Source organism: Mustela erminea, chromosome 7 (assembly GCF_009829155.1).
Source record: "Mustela erminea isolate mMusErm1 chromosome 7, mMusErm1.Pri, whole genome shotgun sequence".
Lineage (NCBI taxonomy): Eukaryota > Metazoa > Chordata > Mammalia > Carnivora > Mustelidae > Mustela > Mustela erminea.
In genome coordinates, this window is record NC_045620.1 from 88,322,590 (window position 1) to 88,343,068 (window position 20,479).

A 20,479-nucleotide genomic window follows, 5' to 3' on the forward strand; every position below is an offset into this window, starting at 1 on the left:
AGTTGGCACTTAGACCTACCCCTACCCCCAGCCCTAACTATATTGAAATACTAGAATCTTCCTAGGAGTTTTTGTTTTTTTGTAACACTGAATCTTGGTTTTTATCATCAAATACACAAATTGACAAAACAAATGTCCTCAACAAATTTTGTAAGTGTGCCTTCACCTGGGTTGTAGCTACAGACTTTGTCTCGGCCAGGCTGACTCAAGGTTCTAAAGACCAACTATGTTTGACATCATTCCTCTCTGCTAACCCTGTTAATACCATCAGCCCAGGTGATTGCCTCACTTGATCCATCATCTCACCCTTTTCATTCACTAACATTTTTTTTTAAACACCACTTTCCCTGTTTGGGGGTATATGGAGATACCGCGTGTGTGTGTGTATGCGTGCACGCACGTGTTCCTTCCCCTCTTTATCCAGCTTATCTTGTATATGGAGATACCACACGCACATGTGTGTGTGTTCCTTACCTTCTTTATCCAATTTTTCTTGCTTTTCCCCCAATACAGAAGTCATGTCCAATTAAGCCTACATCAGTCATTCACATGTTCCAGTGTGTTAATCTCTCTCCATTGCAGGAGCATCTTCTGTAGTAAAAAATAAAAAACAGTGTTTAATATTTAATAGTGTGTTCTTCAAAATACATAAAATAAGGCAAAACTAATGTAAATTACTGCAGAAAATGTATCTAAGGATTCAAAAAGTAGAAGTTCCAGTGCTGCTCCTTTTACTCTAAAGACTCACTCTTTTCACCAAATGCTGTTCATACAGGGTTCCAAATGGAGATCTGTAGAATGAGAGATGGTTATATTTGTGGCTCTCAGATATAGGATCAAATCCTGTCTCCGTGAGATTTCAGGGCATTCTTTTGTGCACTGATGTAACTGAGCCTGAAAGTTTTACAGGATAATGTATTTTACATTCCAAGAGACAAATCATATGTTTGCATTAGAGACAGTGGAAAATCTCAGACAAGAGTGGGAACATGGGAACCATGCTTGTTGGTGCTAATAATGGCTTCCCACCTTCTTTCCATTTATTTGCTCTACCTAAAGGCCATCAGGAAATGAAGCCAAATTGCCACTTATTTCTTGACTATATCTGTTCATAAAATATGTAGGTACTTGATAGAAATTTTTCAGTAGTGAAAATAATTTCCATTACTGAGTATTTCATACTTGGCCAGCTTTGCTGAGTCCTCTATGTGCATTGTCTCATTTAATTCTCACTATAATCATGTGAGATGGGTAGTTTTATTTATTTTATAGTAAGGAAGCTGCAGTTGACAAGTCATTGACTTGCCCAGTGTCACAGCTAGTTGATGGGAGTTTCAAGATTAGAACAATGACTTTGAGACTTGAGATGCAAGCTCTTAACCACCATGGGATCTACAGTTTACTCAATTCAACAGTTTGGTGTTCTGTTTTCTGTTTGTCTTGTCATTAAAGCTATACATTTGTTTTATAGGAACAAGTAGTGATGAACTTGGACAGCAGACTTCTGATCTTCCCTTTATACATCTGCTGTAACTTCTTGTATATATCGCCAGAAAAAAGAACTGAAAATAATCGTCATCCAGAAAATGCAGAAAACTGAGGATCTCATCAGTTGGAAACAGTAGCACTTTGAAAACTTTTTTGGCCAGCTTTAATTTAATGGCCCTACTGATATTCACATCTAAGGTGACTAACAATGACAAAGGCCTTATGAACTGTACAGATAATACAGAAGACTATTCTTTTGCTCATCACATTTCTATGCATACATGAAAAAAAATTTTAAAGCCAAGAAAATATCTGTTGAACCATTTGTTACAAAGATGTTGACTCATGCTTTTAATTTTTAAGCATCAGTAGAAAATTGCTGTAGGTAAATTCACATTGCAGCCTAATATAGGGTTAATTTTTAGTTTAAACCTTGATCCTGCCTAATGTTAGTGAATGTCAGTTACCTATCTGTAAATTTATTTTTATTTGGCTAAAAGAACGCTAAAGGAACAATTGAATGGCAAATTATAAATCCTCTTTCAGTTGGTGCATTCAAAGCTGTCCTTTAATTTTTTCAAATGCTCTTTATGATTCCTCCTCATATTCTGATATCCCTCCAAGCTGTACTTGTTTTTAATCATTAAATACTTTTTTGTGGTTTTGGAGACAAAGCTGGGGAATTTTTTATTTAACATAGCATTTTCATGCTATTTTATTTTGCTTTTAATTTAGGTTTTATAGGATTTTTAACAAAATCAGCTTTAGACTTTCAAATGAACTTGAATAGGGGAGAAAATCAGTTGGAACCTGAGGATATTTCTTTGCCTTACATGGTCTTTTTTTTGACATTCTGTACTTTATTCTTAGGTCATGGATTATTTATGTATCAAATACTACACTTTAAACATTTTCATATTCTCTAATCTTCAGAATTATTTATGTTCAAATTTTGGTTGGGAATCCTATTTCCCACTTAAGCTCAGGACCTTTTAACTTCTGAATTGAGTGCCTTTGAGTTATACATGCTAATAGAAATTTCAGAGTATATGTAAATAAGGTCAGAGGATCGCATATAGAAGCTTACAGTAAAGCATTAATGTAAAAATAGAACTTATTTTTGTCACAAATGGGATGTACACTTGTCATGATTTATATGTTTCCTTCTTGTGTTCACTGCTATTTTGCAAATAGCCATGCTCCTCTTCTTTCCAGTGAGAGTAAATGCTTTTTGTGGTTAATGTATATTTGTAGTATGTTTTTAAAATTGGGAATCATTTTTATGTGTCTGTACAAATAATAAATACCCATTTGGAAAAAGAATAAATAAGCTCTTATATAAAATGGACCAAAAACAAACAAACAAACAAACAAACAAACTTCTGTTGAAAACAGAGTTTTTCTCTTTCTAGTTAGATTTTTTTCCCAATTAGATTTAACTTCTAGAATTTGATAGTTTTTCATCCTCAGTAATTTGCCCATAGGTTCATAAATTGCTTTTCTCCTTTCAAAATTAATCCTCTTTGACTTAAAGAAAACTTTTAAATGCCTCTCCCTCTCCCACCCCCAAACTGTAGCTTAAATGTTTTATTTTATTATTTTATTTTTTAAAAAGATTTTATTTATTTATTTGACAGAGACACAGCGAGAGAGGGAACACAAGCAAGGGGAGTGGGAGAGGGGGAAGCAGGCTTCTTGCTGAGCAGGGAGCCCAATGCGGGGCTTGATTCCAGAACCCTGGGATCATGACCTGAGCCGAAGACAGACGCTTAACAACTGAACCACCCAGGTGCCCCTTAGTTTAAATGTTTTAAATACAGGGCGCCTGGGTGGCTCAGTGGGTTAAGCCGCTGCCTTCGGCTCAGGTCATGATCTCAGGGTCCTGGGATCGAGTCCCGCATCGGGCTCTCTGCTCAGCAGGGAGCCTGCTTCCCCGCCTCTCTCTGCCTGCTGCTCTGCCTACTTGTGATCTCTGCCTGTCAAATAAATAAATAAAATCTTTAAAAAAAAAAAAAATGTTTTAAATACAATAATTCAGCTATATCAAGAGGCTGCTTTTCTTGTTTTTATATTTGGCTATAACGTATCTTTCATGAGATGCTTTTTTTCTGTCTTATTCTAGCATCAGAGGTTCCTTGCTAAAAAATATAAAGAACCTTAATTTGAATTATGTGGTTATTTGAATTTTATCCACAAATAAGAGCTATTTCTTCAGTCACAAGTAGGTTGTGTTCTCATCAGAGAAATTGATAATTTGTCAGCTACTGATAGTAGAAATTTGCTTTTGTTTTTATTTCCTTAGCAGCAACTTTTCATTCTTTTCAATAGGCATATTTTCCATAAAGTATTAATAGTATCAGCTGAAGTATCATATAAACCATTATATGAAAGCTTTTGTTTGACTGCCTTTTGTCTCATAGCCATTGCCAGATCTTTTTTTTTTAAGTTACTAAGGCTAGAAAACGATATTTATCCATTAATAATTATTATCAGTAAATTGGTTTTTAGCATCAGTTTACTCAAAGTAAAATAGCGGTCCTTAAGAGAAAACATTCTAGAGCCTCATGCTAAATTATCAAAGAGGAATATGAAAATACCTTTCTTTAAATGGATTTCCCTTGAAACTTAGCAAGGTACAGTCAAAATTAAATGAACAGTGGTAGTCACTAGTTTTAGTAACTGTTCCGTGGCTCACATTTTATCACATTTTAAGTCTTTCAATGGGATTACCAGTATATATCCATAATTTTCAGTATCAAGTGCAAAAGTGAGGTTACCAAGGATCACTCTGGTTATTTTTAAAAATTTATTTAAATTCAAGTTGCTAACATAGAGTATAGTACTGGTTTCAGGAGCAGAACATAGTGATTCATCACTTGAATAGAACATGCAGCACTCATCCCATTTTTAAGGGCTTGAACTCAAGATCCTGAGATCAAGACCTGAGCTGAGATTAAGAGTCAGATGCTTGACTGACTGAGCCACCCAGGAGCCCTTGTGGCTATTTAAGTTAATAAAAATTAAATAAAAGTTAAAATTTACTTCCTCAGTATACTAGGTACATTGTGCTTAGTAACCACATGTACCTAGTGACTACAGTATCAGATGGGATAGATATAGAATATTTCTGTTGTTGCAGAAAGTTCTGTTGAATAGTTGGTCCAGAATATTGAACTATTTATGTTGAAACTATGTCAAAAGTTATATTCCCTTAAAGACGAACCCATGTTAATAATAGCTATTAGAGCCGGGGTGCCAATGGTAGATCAAATACTTGAAATGATAATGTTGGTTCATAATTTCAAGCAATGTGAACCTAAAAAACACAAAAGACCTGGTACAATTCCTCCTCAGCCAGAGAGTTTGACATTTTTCCCAGGGTCCAGATGCAGGGATATAAAAGCAAAAAGCCTCAAACATCATCAATCACTGTTAAGTAGAGGTCTGACTGCATCTAATTTAGGGGGAAGATTATTGACTCAGCGGCATGCACCCACATGTAATGATAAAGTACAATATTTTTGTAAAAGCTGGTGATTTTTTAAAAATAGGACTAGCAAAGTAAAACAAAATTTAACCAAGGCTAGAGAATAGTACATTTGCGGACAGTCACAGATTACTAATGTTGGTTCTTATGTAAGGTATACACATACTTTAAATACATTTTGCCTTTATTGGAAAACTACTGTCTGGTTGGGGAGGGAACTTAAAAGCAAGTGTGGTCACAAGTGTTGATCCTACTCCACTTGAATTCCATTAAAATGGAATGAGGGTACCTCAGACTGTTTATCAGAAATATAAGGATTTTCTTCCAGGTACAGTGCTGAGAGATACACAGTGCTGGGTAACCTACATCCTGAGAGAAGGCAGTTTGATCAGTAAGTAAGGAAGCCCTAGCACAACCCATTTCTGTCCCACAATTTAAAGGGGAAGGAGACTTTTGGAAACACACCATTTCGTTTCCCAGATAAGGTTTTGGTTTTTTGTTTCTTTTTTTTAAAGATTTTGTTTATCTATTTGACACACACAGAGAGAAATCACAAGTTGGCAGAGAGGCAGGCAGAGAGGGGGAAGCAGGCTCTCCACTTAGCAGAGAGCCCGATTTGGGACTCGATCCCAGGACCCTGAGATCATGACCTGAGCCAAAGGTAGAGGCTTAACCCACTGAGCCACCCAGGCTCCCTCAGATAAGGTTTGATCTCCTTTAGGGAACTTACTCCTTTGGTTTTTCCCTTTCTCTTCTGTATCTTTACTTCTTTTCTCTATGCTGACTCATTCATACCAGTATTTTTTTTTTAAGATTTTATTTATTTGACAAAGATCACAAGTAGGCAGAGAGGCAGGCAGAGAGAGAGGAGGAAGCAGGCTCCCTGCTGAGCAGAGAGCCTGATGCGGGGCTTGATCCCAGGACCCTGAGATCATGACCTGAGCTGAAGGGAGTGGCTTAACCCACTGAGCCACCCAGACACCCCTCATACCAGTATTTAAATGTGGTTAAGTTTCTCAACATCTTTGAAAAACCTTCCAACATTTACTTCCACCCACTGCCATATTTTGCCCTGCGTCAGTTAAACTACTCATAAGGGTTCTCCAAATTCTGTCTCCACTTAAAAACCCATGCACAACTCAACTCCACTAAAACTTGAGTCAACAAAGACTTTGTTGCTAAATTCTATAGGTTAGATGAGGGTTGTTGTTGTTGTTGTTGTTTTTTACTACTTTCTCCTCCTTAAAAAGCAGCCTTCTGGAGCGCCTGGGTGGCTCAGTGGGTTAAGCCTCTGCCTTGGGCTCAGGTCATGATCTCGGGGTCCTGGGATCGAGCCCCACATCGGGCTCTCTGCTTGGCGGGGAGCCTGCTTCCTCCTCTCTGCCTGCTTCTCTGCCTACCTGCGATCTCTGTCTGTCGAATGAATGAATAAAATCTTAAAAAAAAAAAAAAAAGCAGCCTTCTCTTAAACTTCTCTGACTTCACACCTGGCTCATTCTGTTTCTCTGTCCACTCCTTAGTGTTCTTTTGGTGACCCATCTTAGTCTCTTCTGGCTGTCTCCAGGCCCTTTTTTGTCCTGAACCTGCACCAGGAGATTTCATGTACTCCAATGGCTTCAAATGAACATCTGTATTCTGATGATTTTCTTTCCTTCTTTTTTTTTTTTTTTTTAAAGATTTTATTTATTTGAGAGAAAACACAAGACCGGGAGAAGCAGACTCTGCACTGAGCAAGAAGCCCAACATGGGGCTCAATCCCAAACCCCTGGGATCATGACCTGACCTCAAGGCAGACACTTAACTGACTGAGCCACCCAGGCGCCCCTCTGATTGATTGTTTTTCTGTAGTTCCAGCCTGGATCTCTCCAGTGAGCTTCAGATACACATCTAGTTGGCATCTCCTCCTGAGTGTTCACAGAGGCACCTCAAATTAGCATGTCCAGATCTGGACATCATCTTTCTCCTGAATTTTTCATGTATGTCTTAATCTTAGCAAGTGATGCTACCATCTAGCTATTCAATTTTAACAAGCCAGAAACCTGGATGTCATTCTTGAATCTTCTAATTCTCCCATCATCTGTATCCAAAATCATCAAGTTTTTCCCATTTTAGCAACTATTTCTCAAATACAGCCACTTTCCACCTTACCTACGGATACCATTTTAGAACATGCCAGTAATTTCCAATCTAGATTATTTTACCAGCCTCCTATTATATCCCCCCTTTAGTCAAGTATCCACATCAGTAGTTCTCTGAATAAACTCAAATCTGATTCCCTCCCATCCTTAAAAGCCCTCAAAGACTCCCTGGTGCCTTTGTCCCGCAATAACTCTACACCACAACCCCAGTTTACAAACCTACTCCAGCCTTTACATTTCCCTTTTCTTGCTTCTTGTCTTCACACATTCAGTCTCTACCTGGACAATCTCTTCCATCTCTCCCCACAAATGTCACTCCATTCTCCTGGCTAATTTCTACTCCTTCTTCAGGACTTGTTTGGTCATTATTTCCTCATAGAGACTTCTTGCCAATCCTCCCCCTCGAAACCGTTAGGGACCTGTCCTGCAGTATCTAAGTCTTTCCCTATAGATGCACTTGCATGCTATTTAGGTGTGTGTAGCCCTCGCTGGACTGCAAATTACTCAGGAGCAGACTTGTGTTTTTTTTCACTGATTAATCCTCTGGTATATAGGTGTGCAACCACCTTCTTTATCAAAGTTTCACAAGCCAAGGCAATACTGCTCTGCTCTAATGACCCCAGGACCAGGTACCAAACAACTCGGGATAGCCCCTATGTCCCAAAGTGCACTGAAATTTTTCTTACCTCTTAAATCTCGTACCTTGGGGTGCCTGAGTGGCTCAGTCAATTAAGCATCCAACTCGATTTTGGCTCAGGTCATAATCTCAGTGCCATGAGATGCAGCCCTGCGTCGGACTCAGCTGAGGGCTGGGCACGGAGCCTGCTTGAGATTCTCTGTCCCCCTCTTCCTCTACCCCACCCCTCCCTCTCCCTCTCTAACAAAAAAACCTCTTAGGCTTCCCCGCCTCTGCTATTCCTGCATGCAAAAACCACAATAAAGGCTCTCACCCATGTTTTCCCCTTGCTCCTGCTGACCCCTGACCCATCCTAGCGCTTCCCTGTATGGACATAAACTTTGTGTATGGTATGTCTAGAATTGGTTTGGTATAAAATATTTTATGGGTGTGGGCAAGAACTAGAAAGAAAAATGGGAAAATGAGAACTGTATCAGGGTGGAGGATATACAGCTTTTACCAGGCCTTTATATAATATCAAGTAGCACATTTTATTTATTTTTTTAAAGATTTTGTCAGAGAGAGAACAAGAAAATGAACACAAGCAAGGAGAACAGCAGGCAGAGGCTGAAGCCGGTTCCCTGCTGAGCAACAAGCCCAATGTGGGCTTTGATCCCTTGACCCTGGGATCATGCATGACCTGACTCAAGACAGACGCTTAACCAACTGAGCCACCCAAATGTCCTTCAATAGCACATTTTAAAGCCCATCATGGACGCAAAGATGGGAATCCACTGGGAAAGCGGGGCTAGAGGAGCAGAGATGATAACTCTGTTCTCACCAGAATCTTGTTACCAAAATGGAAGGTTTTGTTCTTTCTTTTTCCTACTCAATACCGTTTGCCAAATAACGAAACAGTATTTGAGGGCAAGCAGGTAATTTATTCAGTAGCTAGAGAATAGAGAAGGGGAGCTCATGTTCTATAGGCACGTTTTTCCTATTAGGTCTCATGGTCAGCGTTTTATGGGGTTAAGGTACTTAAGGGGCTGGTAAGCAAGTGGACCTTGGGGCTTGGGGTGGGGGGAGGTGTGGAGAGGAGACGTGTCAGAATGAGTGCGCCAATCTTTTCTTCCCTTAAAATGGGTGCAGTCAGATCTATCATGGCACTGATAGCTGTGTTCTCTGTTACTACAATTAGATGTCAGTGAGCCGCAGGCTATGTGGAGGGTTAGCACGCGGCTGAACTGAACCAAACCGGTGGAAAACTGTGTCATGGGGTCTTGTCTGGAGTCTATGGCTTCTGGTATCTGGCTTTAGTTTCTGGTGGCAAGCAGCATCTGCAAGCAGGACTCAAAAACTGGGCTATGGAGCTTGTACGGCGCTTGTTGAAGAGTCTCAGGTGACAACGTCCACGCTCAGACGTCGTGGCAGTCCGGCAGACTGCACGATTCTAGGCGGGCTCAGCCCAGCCTCCCTCCTTTACAACCGGAACTGTCCAGAGTCGTGTCTACGTTTTCCAGTCGGCGATAAAAAGCTCAGTACCCAATCTTCCCGGAAGTTGTTGCGCAGTCGCTTCCGGGGCAGGGTGAGGCGAAGGAAGATTACGAATGGGTCGCAGTCGCAGCCGCTCCCCACGGAGGGGTGAGTCCAGAAAGAATTTGGCTGGTCTGGCCCTTGGTCAGAGGTGTGGCCCCCCTTACCTTTTCTCACCCCAAGTACGAGCGCAGCGGAGGAGGCCTTATTCTCCTGAGGAGGAGGAGAGTGGGGTTGGAAGGTGGGGGTACGAAGACTTGAACCCTGTACTTTTCAGCCCTCCGGTGTGAAGGCAGTTTTCCCTTCTCTGAGTTAGAGTTTCGCGGACTCTCTGTCACACTCATACAATAACCTGTTTATACTTGAAGGATTGAGAATCAGACCATGGTTCCCTCACTTAATTTCTGGGTGGCTTTGTGCAAGTCATCCGGCCCTTCTGAGGCCGAATGACCGTCATTAGACATTGGGGTAGTACTACCTATCTTTAAAAACTGGCCTGAGAATTAATGTCACATTCCATAACACTCAGCGTCTGGTAATGGCTAGTTCTTGAATGCTCATCGTTCGTTTCCTTCCCAGCTTATGTAATAGGGAAAGCGATATTTAGAATTTTGCGTCCAGGGAGCGTCTCTCGTGATATCTTCTGGCACCCACCCCCATAAATAAGGCAGTGGAAAGTAAAGAACAGGACTTCGGTCGGGAGATCTCACTTAGACCCTCTGTTCTTCTTCGTCTGGTTGGTTTTTTATCACTTTCAACTAGTCAAGACTCCAAAGTTGAATGAGGCCACGATCCACATACTGCTATTGAGCACTTAAAATGTGCTCAGTCCGAATTAGGAACTGCTGTTTTTAAGTGTAGAATACACTCCAGATTTCCTATTAAACACCAAAAAAAAAAAAAAAAAGTCATCTCAGTAATTTTTATATCGCGTACATGACGAAATGAGAATAGTTGGGATATATTGGGTCAAATAACAATATTAAAATTAATGCTACCTGTGTCCTTTAATTTTTTCAATATGACTCCTAGAAATGGCTGGCATTATATTTCCATCGGACGGCGCAGCTCTAGAAATTTGAAGTAATGTTTTGCCTCTGCAAAAAAGATTTTGTGTGTTTGTGTTAGAGCGCAGGCGGTCCCGGTCCGCGTCCCGTGAGCGAGAACGCAGGCGCCGAGAAAGGTCCAGGTCCCGGGAGAGAGATCGGCGAAGGAGCCGCTCTCGATCCCCACACAGAAGACGCTCCAGGTGAGTGCAGAAACAAGCCAGAAGTTGTACCAGCCCCAAAGAAACTAGTCGCTACCCTTAGTTTTGTTTTTATCACTTACAAGGAATTTACAGTTTGATGAAATGAGGGGAACTTAAGCCCACCTTATTTTACACTGAACATTTACATTGGTAAGACGGGGTTAATCACACACTATGCCATAGAGTTGCCTTGAGGAGGCAATGAGAAATAATACATAAAAAACACTAGCGTGGTGCTTGGCAGGAGTAGGAAGTAAAGGTTTTGTATTTTGGGGTTTTTTGGTTTTAGGATTTTTTTGGTTTTGTTTAAGATTTCATTTTTATAAGTAATCTCTATACCCAGTGTGGGCTCCAACTCTCAGTCCTGAGATCAGGAGTCGCATGTTCCATGGACTGAACCAGCCAGGTGTCCCTGTTGCGTTTTTACTAACTTTTTGGTGATGATGGTTTACTCAAATATATAAACAAGAATGTGACATCTTGAAAGAACCTTAGAAATGGACTGTTGATTCTTAAGTATCAATTGCTGTTTAAGTCAACTTTTTTGTGTGTTTGTAATTGTTGGAAACTTATTTTTCTGCCTTATAGAAAATTTTTTCAGCCCTGGCTGCACTGAGACTGATGATTAAAGCAATAAATTACACTTTTGGCTTTTTGTTAACAGTGAGGGCCTAGGCAGAACCTTCTTCCTTGTACTGCTATGGGGAATGGAATTCTCGGAACCTGGCTTTTGTTCAGCCTTTACCTTTTTGGAGCTCATGTACATGTTTGCCAGTCAACACAAGTCATCAGTTATATCTCTGCTTCTGATATCTTTACTTATTGAATATTAGGTCCCCAAGACGACATAGATCCACATCTCCTTCCCCTTCTCGACTGAAAGAAAGAAGAGACGAGGAAAAGAAAGAAACAAAAGAAACAAAGAGCAAAGAACGCCAGATTACTGGTAATGTTATTAGATAAATAACTGTAGGAAAAACACAGCTGTATTCATATAACTTTAGTCATGATAAGATTATAAAAGCATAATTTGGGGACATTTAAGTATTAGTTTTTTTATAGTGTTCATTGCATATGGTATTGAGATTTTGTTATTATTGTACCTTAGTGAGTTACTGGTTTTCTGTGGTGCTCTTAATATAAGAAGGACAGTTAAAAATGAGAATATTCTATTTTGGAAGTACCTTCAAAAGTAGCGTTGTATCTGACATTAAAAGTGGTCCTGCCCAAAGGCTCCAAGCATGTCTTTTTTTTTTTTTTTAATATTTTATTCATTTATTTGACAGACAGAGATCACACGTAGGCAGAGAGAGAGAGGAGGAAGCAGGCTCCCTGCTGAGCAGAGAGCCCAATGCAGGGCTCTATCCCATAACCCTGGCACCATGACCTGAGCCAAAGGCAGAGGCCTTAACCCACTGAGCCACCCAGGCGCTCCAAGCATGTCCTTTTTTAAGCATTCTCTTCTTATGGAGGATGGAGAGCATATTTCCTCTGGGCATCTTAAGTTACATTGGGTCCAAACTGAGGAGGAATTTTTTCCAATTTCCAAGTCTTTAGCTAATTGTTTGTGTGTTCTCTGCTGCTGAGATGGAATAACTTTTTTTTTTTAAGATATTATGTAAATTTTGAGAGAGAGAGAGAGAGGGCAAGCAAGAATATGAGCAGAGAGGAGAGGCAGGGGAGAGGCAGAAGCAGACTCCCCGCCTAGCAGGGAACTTGCCAGGACCATGATCTGAGCTGAAGGCAGAAGCTTAACCAACTGAGCCACCCAGGCACCTTGAAATAACTGTTAATCTGTTGCCACCACCCTTTTTATACAGGTCATGTCCCATGTCATTGGCCCCTGCCCCTGGGTACAAAAGTTGAACCTTCCTATGAAACCTTTCCTAAGCTGAAATGGCATAAAGCAAAGAGTCATGCTTTCTGAAAGTTTGTGGTACACCACTTTGCTTTTACAAAAGACCTACATTAGGGGGCGCCTGGTTGACTCAGTTGTTAAGCGGCTGCTTTCGCCTCAGGTCATGATCCCAGGGTCCTGGGATCGAGCCCTGCATCTGGCTCCCTGCTTCTCCCTTTCCCACTCCCCCTGCTTGTGTTCCCTGTCTTGCTGTGTCTCTCTCTGTCAAATTAATAAATAAAATCTTTAAAGAAAAAACAAATAAGACCTACATTAGTACAGTAATTGCTTTTTTCTTAAAAATAAAAATCCTCTTCACATTTCTTTTGGTTAGCAAAAAAAGTACTAACATAGGTCTTTTTTTTTTCTTTTAAAGTATTTATTTTAGAGAGTGTGTGTGTGCAAGCAAGCACAAGCAGGGAGGGGAAAGGGAGAAAGAATCTGAAGCAGACTTCACACTGAACGCAGAGCCCGAAATGGTGCTCGATCGTACAACTGCAAGATCATGACCTGAGTCAAAACCACGAACTGGATGCTTAACTGACTAAAACTGACTAAGCCACTCAGGTGCCCCTAATGTAGGTCTTTTCTAAAAGCAAAGTGGTATACCACAAACTTTGGGAAGGTGGGATGTCTATATCTAAAGTGATAGGAGTTAAAAAAAAATTTTATTTTTGTGTTATTTTTTTGCAGAGGAGGACTTAGAGGGCAAAACAGAGGAAGAAATAGAAATGATGAAATTAATGGGATTTGCCTCTTTTGACTCCACAAAAGTAAGTAAAACATGTAGCCAGTTAAACATTCCAATTCGAATTAATCCGTTCATACTGCCACAAATTTCCATATTATTTTACTGTTGCTCATAATTTCTTCCATTCACTCAAGTTTTTTCCTTTAGAAGACATGAAGTATCTGTGTGAAGAGCATTGAGAGCATAGAGAAGGAAGCACTAAGCTGCCATTAGAATTTGGGGAGTGTTTGCCTGATGTTTATCTTCAGGGTGATCAGATGAAGAGGAGGAAGATCATTTGAATAGAGGGAAGAGCTCATGAGAATGTATGTAGGCATGAAGGAGCATAGTGTGTTGTGGGAATATCAAATTCAGTGACTAGTAAGAGGTGCTGATGGGCTAGGAATGAGGTTAGAAAGTGGGATGGGGGGGCGCCTGGGTGGCTCAGTGGGTTAAGCCTCTGCTTTTGGCTCAGGTCATGATCCCAGGGTCCTGGGATCGAGCCCTGCATCGGGCTCTCTGCTCAGCGGGGAGCCTGCTTCCTCCTCTCTCTCTCTGCCTGCCTCTCTGCCTACTTGTGATCTCTGTCTGATAATAAATAAATAAAATCTTTAAAAAAAAAAAAGTGGGATAGGGAGCAAATTGTGGAAGCTTTTGATACTCTCAGCCATGCTAAGAAACTTAGAGTTGATTCTTTAGGTGCTGAGGAACAGAAGCAATGATATGTGCATTTAGAAAGATGAGCCAGGGGGCACCTGAGTGACTCAGTGGGTTAAGCCTCTGCTTTCAGCTCAGGTCACGATCTCAGGGTCCTGGGATCAAGCCCCGCATCGGGCTCTCTGCTCGGCAGGGAGTCTGCTTCTCCCTCTCCCTCTGCCTGCTTCTCTGCTTACTTGTGATCCCTCTCTGTCAAATAAATAAATAAAGTCTTAAAAAAAAAAGAAAGAAAGAAAGATGAGCCAGGACAACATGGAGGACAGATAGGAGACAGGTTAGGTTGGAGGCAAGGAGAACTGCTGGGTCATGCAAATGAAAGATGATGAAGGCCTGAACTGAGGCCTGAATATCGAGTCTACTCAGGAGCCAGATTTGGTGGTGGTGGTGGGAGTGAGTAGTCTTTGAGGACTCCAAAGTGACAGGCTGAAACACTAGGAAATGGGATTAACCAAGAAAGGGTTCTAGGACAGAGAAATGCTGTTAAACAAGAATGAAATTCAGCTGCAGAGAAAGATGACATTGGGTAGCTGTATATATATCTCAAAGCTCAGAAGAGGGGAGAATTGGAAAGTGATTTTCCAATCACTAGGAAATTTCCTAGCCTTGATCATAGTACTGAAGAGAATAAGGAACTGGGGGAGGAAAAAGAGGGAGGGTTTTTGAAGAAGATGATGAAGAGAAGGGATTATAGGTTGGGGGAGTGGGGTAAAGCATAGAAAGAGATAGGGAGATGGGAAAGAAAGAAATGGGGGGAGGGGAGATAGAGGATGTGGAAAGAGGAGAGGAGAGAGAAGGAGCTAGTAAGAATAGAGAGTATGTGTGGAAGGAATATATATTTTCTTTGAGAATATAATTTAAAAACATTCTCTAGAATTTTAAGTCCATTTAGTTTTGTAAATGGAAATAGGTTCTTAAGAAAAAATGTCAAAAATTATCCAAATCTTGTGAATGGATTGGGATAATCTCAGAATCTGTAAAAGTTTCTTACTAATGGTTGTGATTGTGTAGAGCTCACATGTTTGTTTGTTTGTTTGTTTTTTAAAGATTTTATTTATTTATTTGACAGAGAGAAAGATCACGAGTAGGCAGAGAGGCAGGCAGAGAAAGAGGGGGAAGCAGGCTCCCTGCTGAGCAGAGAGCCCGATGCGAGGCTCGATCCCAGGACCCCGAGATCATGACCTGAGCCGAAGGCAGCGGCTTAACCCACTGAGCCACCCAGGTGCCCCATGTTTTTTTCTTTTTTAATTTTAATTTTTATTTTTAAGATTTTATTTATTTGACAGAAATCGCAAGTAGGCAGAGAGGTAGGCAGAGAGAAGGGGAAGCGGGCTCCCTGCCGAGCAGAGAGCCTGATTTGGGGCTTGATCCCAGAACTCTGGGGACCATGACCTGAGCCAAAGGCAGAGGCTTAATGAGTCACCCAAGTGCCCCTAGAGCTCATAAGTTTTTAAAATGACAGTGTATATATAACCTAAGAGGAATACCGAGGCATGACTGTTTTGAGGTAAGAAAATTAGGAGCTCTTGTTCTCACAAATGGTTATTCCCCATTTTGGAATTTAATGCAGTTTATCTGTTTTTTTTCCTTGAGTACACCAAATCCTTATTTGTTTTACCAAAGAGTAGTTTATAAGTGAAATGGTTTATTAATGTGTACACTGAGTGAACAAAAATATCTCCAAAGTAAAGCAACTGTAATTTTGCTGTTGTTAGAAGAATAGGGAGGGGAATCTATCAGAATTATTTTTGGGGGGCTGGGGCTGGAGCAGAGGTTTCTATTGTTTGATGTTAAATTTGAAATTCTGAGAATCAGATGTAAAAATGGAACCATACTTTTTTCTTTTAAAGATTTTATTTATTTATTTGAGAGAGAGCATGAGCCGTGGGGAGGAGCAGAGGGAGGAGCAGGCTCTCAGCTGAGCAGGGAGCCCCCCATGGGCCTCAATCCCAGGACCGTGGGATCATGACCCTGGAGCCATACTTTTAAATGTAGTCTGTGCTGAAGGTGTTTATTTATAAAAGAAAAAAAATAGGGGCGCCTGGGTGGCTCAGTGGGTTAAAGTCTCTGCCTTTGGCTCAGGTCATGATCCCAGGGTCCTGGGATCGAGCCCCACATCAGGTGCTCTGCTCTTCCCTTCCTCTCTCTGCCTATCTCTGTCTGTCAAATAAATAAATAAATAATCTTTAGTAAAAGAAAAAAATAGGTGAGAATTCATACATCCCGTAAAAACAAAGGCTTACCATGAGAACAAATGATGTCATTTGTTTTCTTAAGGACATCTACAAGGATGTTAATCTAGTTTATATGCAGTTAGTTTCATGGCCATCAGTTGTAAAGCTTCTCTGTTCATTTGCTTTTCAGTAATGGTGTATCTTGTGATATTTCATCATAGGTCTATGCTACTTTTTCATGTACCAGTGTGGTCACTTACTTTCCCTTAAATTTTCACATTCTGGAATGTTTCTGAGTTCGGTTATGTTTGTTAATGGGTAATTTTCTATTTCAGCATGTAAATCAAAACACGCTAATAATATACAACTCTTCAAATAGTTTTCAAAAACCGATAATCCTTTAGGAATTGAACTTAATAAAATAGCTAGAATCATTACTTTCTTTTCTAAGCCAGTCTTTCGAAACCATGCCTGCTTCCTCTTTTTGGGAAGGTAAAATTATACACCTCAAGTAATTTACCCAGTATTGTACTCTCCGCACCCTCCCAAGAATATAGTGAAAACAGGAATAGAAAAGTAAGACCAAATACATGTATTTATTATTTTTTAAGATTTATTTATTCAGTTTTGAAGAGAGTGCAAGCAGGAAAGTGGCAAAGGGAGAGAGAGAATCTCCAACAGAACCTCCACTGAGTGTGAAGCCTGACACAGGGCTCAATCCCACCACCCCCAGATCATGACCTGAGCAGACATCAAGAGTCAGACACTTGATCAACTGAGCCCCAAGTGCATTTACTTTAGCTCCACCTCAAATATATACCTGACCTGTGCATACCTTTAGGGCAGTGGAAAAGAATTCTTTTTTTATCCTAACAGAGATACCTAGTAAGTGTGCTATGCAGATAGGGGATACTCCCATGAGTAATGGTGGGGGAGGGAGGGAGGGAATTGGAGGTCACGTGTGTATGAAAGAGATGGCATTGATTTCTGGTGTTCATATATTTAACAGTCATTTTCTGAGCACCTGCAAGTTCAGTGGCCTGGGGTGTGAGAATGCAAAGGTAACTGTATCCGTATCTCTCCATCAAGAAGCTTTCAGTCTCAGAGAAAGTAACATGTATATACATCATGAAAATGGAAGGTAGAAAATGGAAGGTATTAATGAGGGAAGCACAGTTAACAGCCTGGGGAAGGGTAGAGGGTGCTTTCTGTCAGCTGAACCACTGGAATTGGCCCTTGAATGGTGGATAAGAACTAGATGGTTGGGGTTCTTGGATGACGGTTGAGAAGGCAGTTTATTTTATTTTATTTTATTTTTTTAAAGATTTTATCCGTTTATTTGACAGACAGAGATCACAAGTAGGCAGAGAGGCAGGCAGAGAGAGGAAGGGAAGCAGGCTCCCTGCCGAGCAGAGAGCCCAATGCGGGCCTTGATCCCAGGACCCTGGGATCATGTCCTGAGCCGAAGGCAGAGGCTTTAACCCACTGAGCCACCCAGGCACCCCAGAGAAGGCAGTTTAGACATGAGAAACAGCAAATGATGAGTTAACTTGGCCAGATCAAAAGACCCATAGAGGAGTTAGTGAAAAAGAAGGTAGATGCCACATAAGAAGGGCTAAGATAAAAGTGACACTTAACATTAACACCTGTTATTCTGCATTCTGGGTTTTTAAAATATTTATTTATTTATTTATTTTAGAGAGGGGAGGTAGGGAGAGGGGCACAGGGCGAGGGAGAGAATCCCAAGTAGACCCCCAGCTGAGTGTGGCTATCTCATGACCCTGAGATCATGACCTGAGCCAAAACCAAGAGTTGTATGTTTAGTCAATCGACTGAGCCACCTGGGCACCCCTGTATTCTGATTCTTGATTGAAAAATCAAAATTTCAAGGCCTGTGCAAGAAAGGAGATCTGAATGAATGGTGACTGTTCCAGCTCTTGATTTGAGCTGTGAGCTAAGGTTACAAGTTAAATTTTCCTAGAGAAAATATCCATAAGTGGTATTTGGTTTCAAAGAATTCTTGGACCAAAAAAGGTTAAGAACCTATTTCTCTGCATGCTTCCATAGAAATATATATATACCATGAATGTTTGTTGGCTTGGATATTTGAATATGTTAGATTATGTGTGACTGTAAAAATGGGAACAGTTTTAATACATGGGAGTTCTTGGAATATCATCAGTATCTGAAAATTCCCTCATTGGGCTTCACCATTCTTAAGTGAATTTTGCCATTTGAGTATGTTTATAGGATCCAGCTCTTTGAGGCATTTAATATATCCTTCCCATTTTTTATATTTGTTTATTGCTTTTCTCTAGGGGAAAAAGGTGGATGGTTCTGTAAATGCCTATGCCATAAATGTGTCTCAGAAGAGGAAGTACAGGTATGCTTAGCTCCCATGACTATGTTTGAACTAATGATAAAAATTAGGTACTTGGGAAAGAATTTATTTATGAGATAGTTGTGTTTATAGGAAATGTAGCAGTTTCCATATAGTTCCTTGTTTTGATCTTTGCTTATATTCTGGTGTGTTAGAATAATTTCCAATTTACATGTGAACTAATTACAGAGTATTAGTTCTATTACAGAGAAGGCTGTTGGCTTAAATTTTTTAAAACTCAGCATTGTTCTTTTTTCAAAACAACATATTCTCAAGTCTTTGGGCTTTAATTTTACTACATTTACAGATTTAAATTGGATCCCTCCTAAACTATTAACCTAGAATGATTGTGTAAGGATTTCAGCTACAAATGTATTTTTCTGTTGAATATATTAAGTATATTAAGGCATATTTTATCAGTACCACAGAAATAAACAATCCATACCTGAAATTTCACTGAATTCATAATGACATCTTCAAATGCCTTTCTCTCAGCCTTTACCAATGATAAAAGATTAGTATTCCAGTTAGCTTAGAATATGTATAATGTGATCTAAGAATGCTGTGAGTTAAGGTGAGGATGGGAATCATCATTAACGGCCCTTTGTAAAATTATTTTCAAAGAAAGTCTTAATGAGGAGAACTAGTACAATATGCAATCAGATTTACATGATGGGTACCTATTTTAGAGCTCTTCTCTATTTCCTTATTATACCTGTAAATAAGGATTTTAAACCTTTTTTTTTTTTTTTAAAGTCTGTAGAACCTTTCCAAATAATTTTGGAAGTATATTTCCATCCTTCTATTTGGATTTTAAAGAAATCTGAAAGGCTTTAGGTTATTTTGAAAATGACATAATATCCTTAATGTGCATTAAATAACCATGAATACTTTTTGCCCTAGACTTTGCCAATTTAAAGATGATTTATATTATTTTTTTTTATAAGAGGAGTCCAGAATTTTTTTTAATACACAATGAGTTTTCTCTTCTCATCATAGGCAATACATGAATCGAAAAGGCGGATTCAACAGACCTTTGGATTTCATTGCATGAAAACCGAAATGATAAAGAATGATTTTTTTCCTTTACCTTGTTCAGAAGAGTGGATTTTGTATTTCATATTTAATATGCATAAAAAACAGGATCACAGTTCTTCCTCCTTCTAAAGTAAGAAAATTTTTATTTATGATGTATGCAGTTCACATACCCTGACTCACAAAAAGGAAAGTTAAATACTGAATTTTTTTCTTTTAGGAAATATCATTTTTCTTTTAGGAAATATCATTTGAGGCAGTCAGCCCCATTTTTTTGTTCTTATTATTGTGGAATCTGTATATGTTTTCTTGGGTGCACGTTAGGACTTTTTTAAACACATAAAAGTAATTTGGATGTAAGTTTCTCAAATAAAGCAATATTTCTACCCTTTTGTATTTGATAAATATTTGTATTGCTGTATAAAATTTTCCCCCTACACAGTTTTCTTCCGCTACGTAGATTTAGATTTCATTAGTAACTTAGAAATAACGGGGGGGGGGTTGCCCCAATTATTTCCTCCATTTATTGTTTTTCCCATTTTAAAAACCATATATGCTTATTATATAAAAACTTGGGAGAAATCAAAAAGCAAAAAGAAGAGCCAAAAATCACCTATATCTATCCCCAGAAACAATATTTTGGTATATGTCTTTCCAGCCTCCTATGGTATATATTTATTGTCCCTACCCGTTATATCAGAATTTATATGCTGTTCTCCTTTGCTGATCTTTTTTCTCCCATGTACTGTGAACAGTTTCTAAACTTATGTGTTATTTAGAAACTTAACTTTTAGTTAAATTTAGCTACTTAGTTGTACCATAATTTATTAACTGATCTTTTATGAGCAAACATTGGCTTCCCTCCCATGACTTGCTGTTTTAATTAAAACTGTGAGTAGTATTCCTGTTACATACATCTTTTTGTACTTGTTGCATTATTTCCTTAGGTTCCATTCTTAGATGTGGCATTGCTGGGTGAGATAAAGGGGTGTGTGTGCATGTCTTAAGGCTTTTGATATATGTATGGCTAGAACGGTA

General features: G+C 39.6%; 2 protein-coding genes across 2 annotated transcripts in view; both read left to right on the top strand.

Annotated features, from left to right (window-relative positions):
• The window catches only part of GMCL1 (germ cell-less 1, spermatogenesis associated), a 38,723-nt gene extending 35,990 nt beyond the window's left edge, over positions 1 to 2,733 (top strand). The window contains exon 14 of the mRNA XM_032352347.1: positions 1,472 to 2,733. Within this exon, the coding sequence (XP_032208238.1) occupies positions 1,472 to 1,600 (129 nt within the window). The 3' untranslated portion in view covers positions 1,601 to 2,733. The remainder of the gene's footprint in view (positions 1 to 1,471) is intronic.
• Positions 2,734 to 9,261: 6,528 nt separating this feature from the next.
• Positions 9,262 to 20,357, top strand: SNRNP27 (small nuclear ribonucleoprotein U4/U6.U5 subunit 27). Its single transcript, XM_032352352.1, has 6 exons — positions 9,262 to 9,370; positions 10,391 to 10,511; positions 11,345 to 11,457; positions 13,102 to 13,181; positions 18,345 to 18,409; positions 19,406 to 20,357. Exons 1-6 carry the CDS (start codon positions 9,337 to 9,339, stop codon positions 19,458 to 19,460), a joined length of 468 nt encoding a protein of 155 aa, XP_032208243.1. The 5' UTR covers positions 9,262 to 9,336; the 3' UTR covers positions 19,461 to 20,357.
• The last annotated feature ends 122 nt before the right edge of the window (positions 20,358 to 20,479 follow it).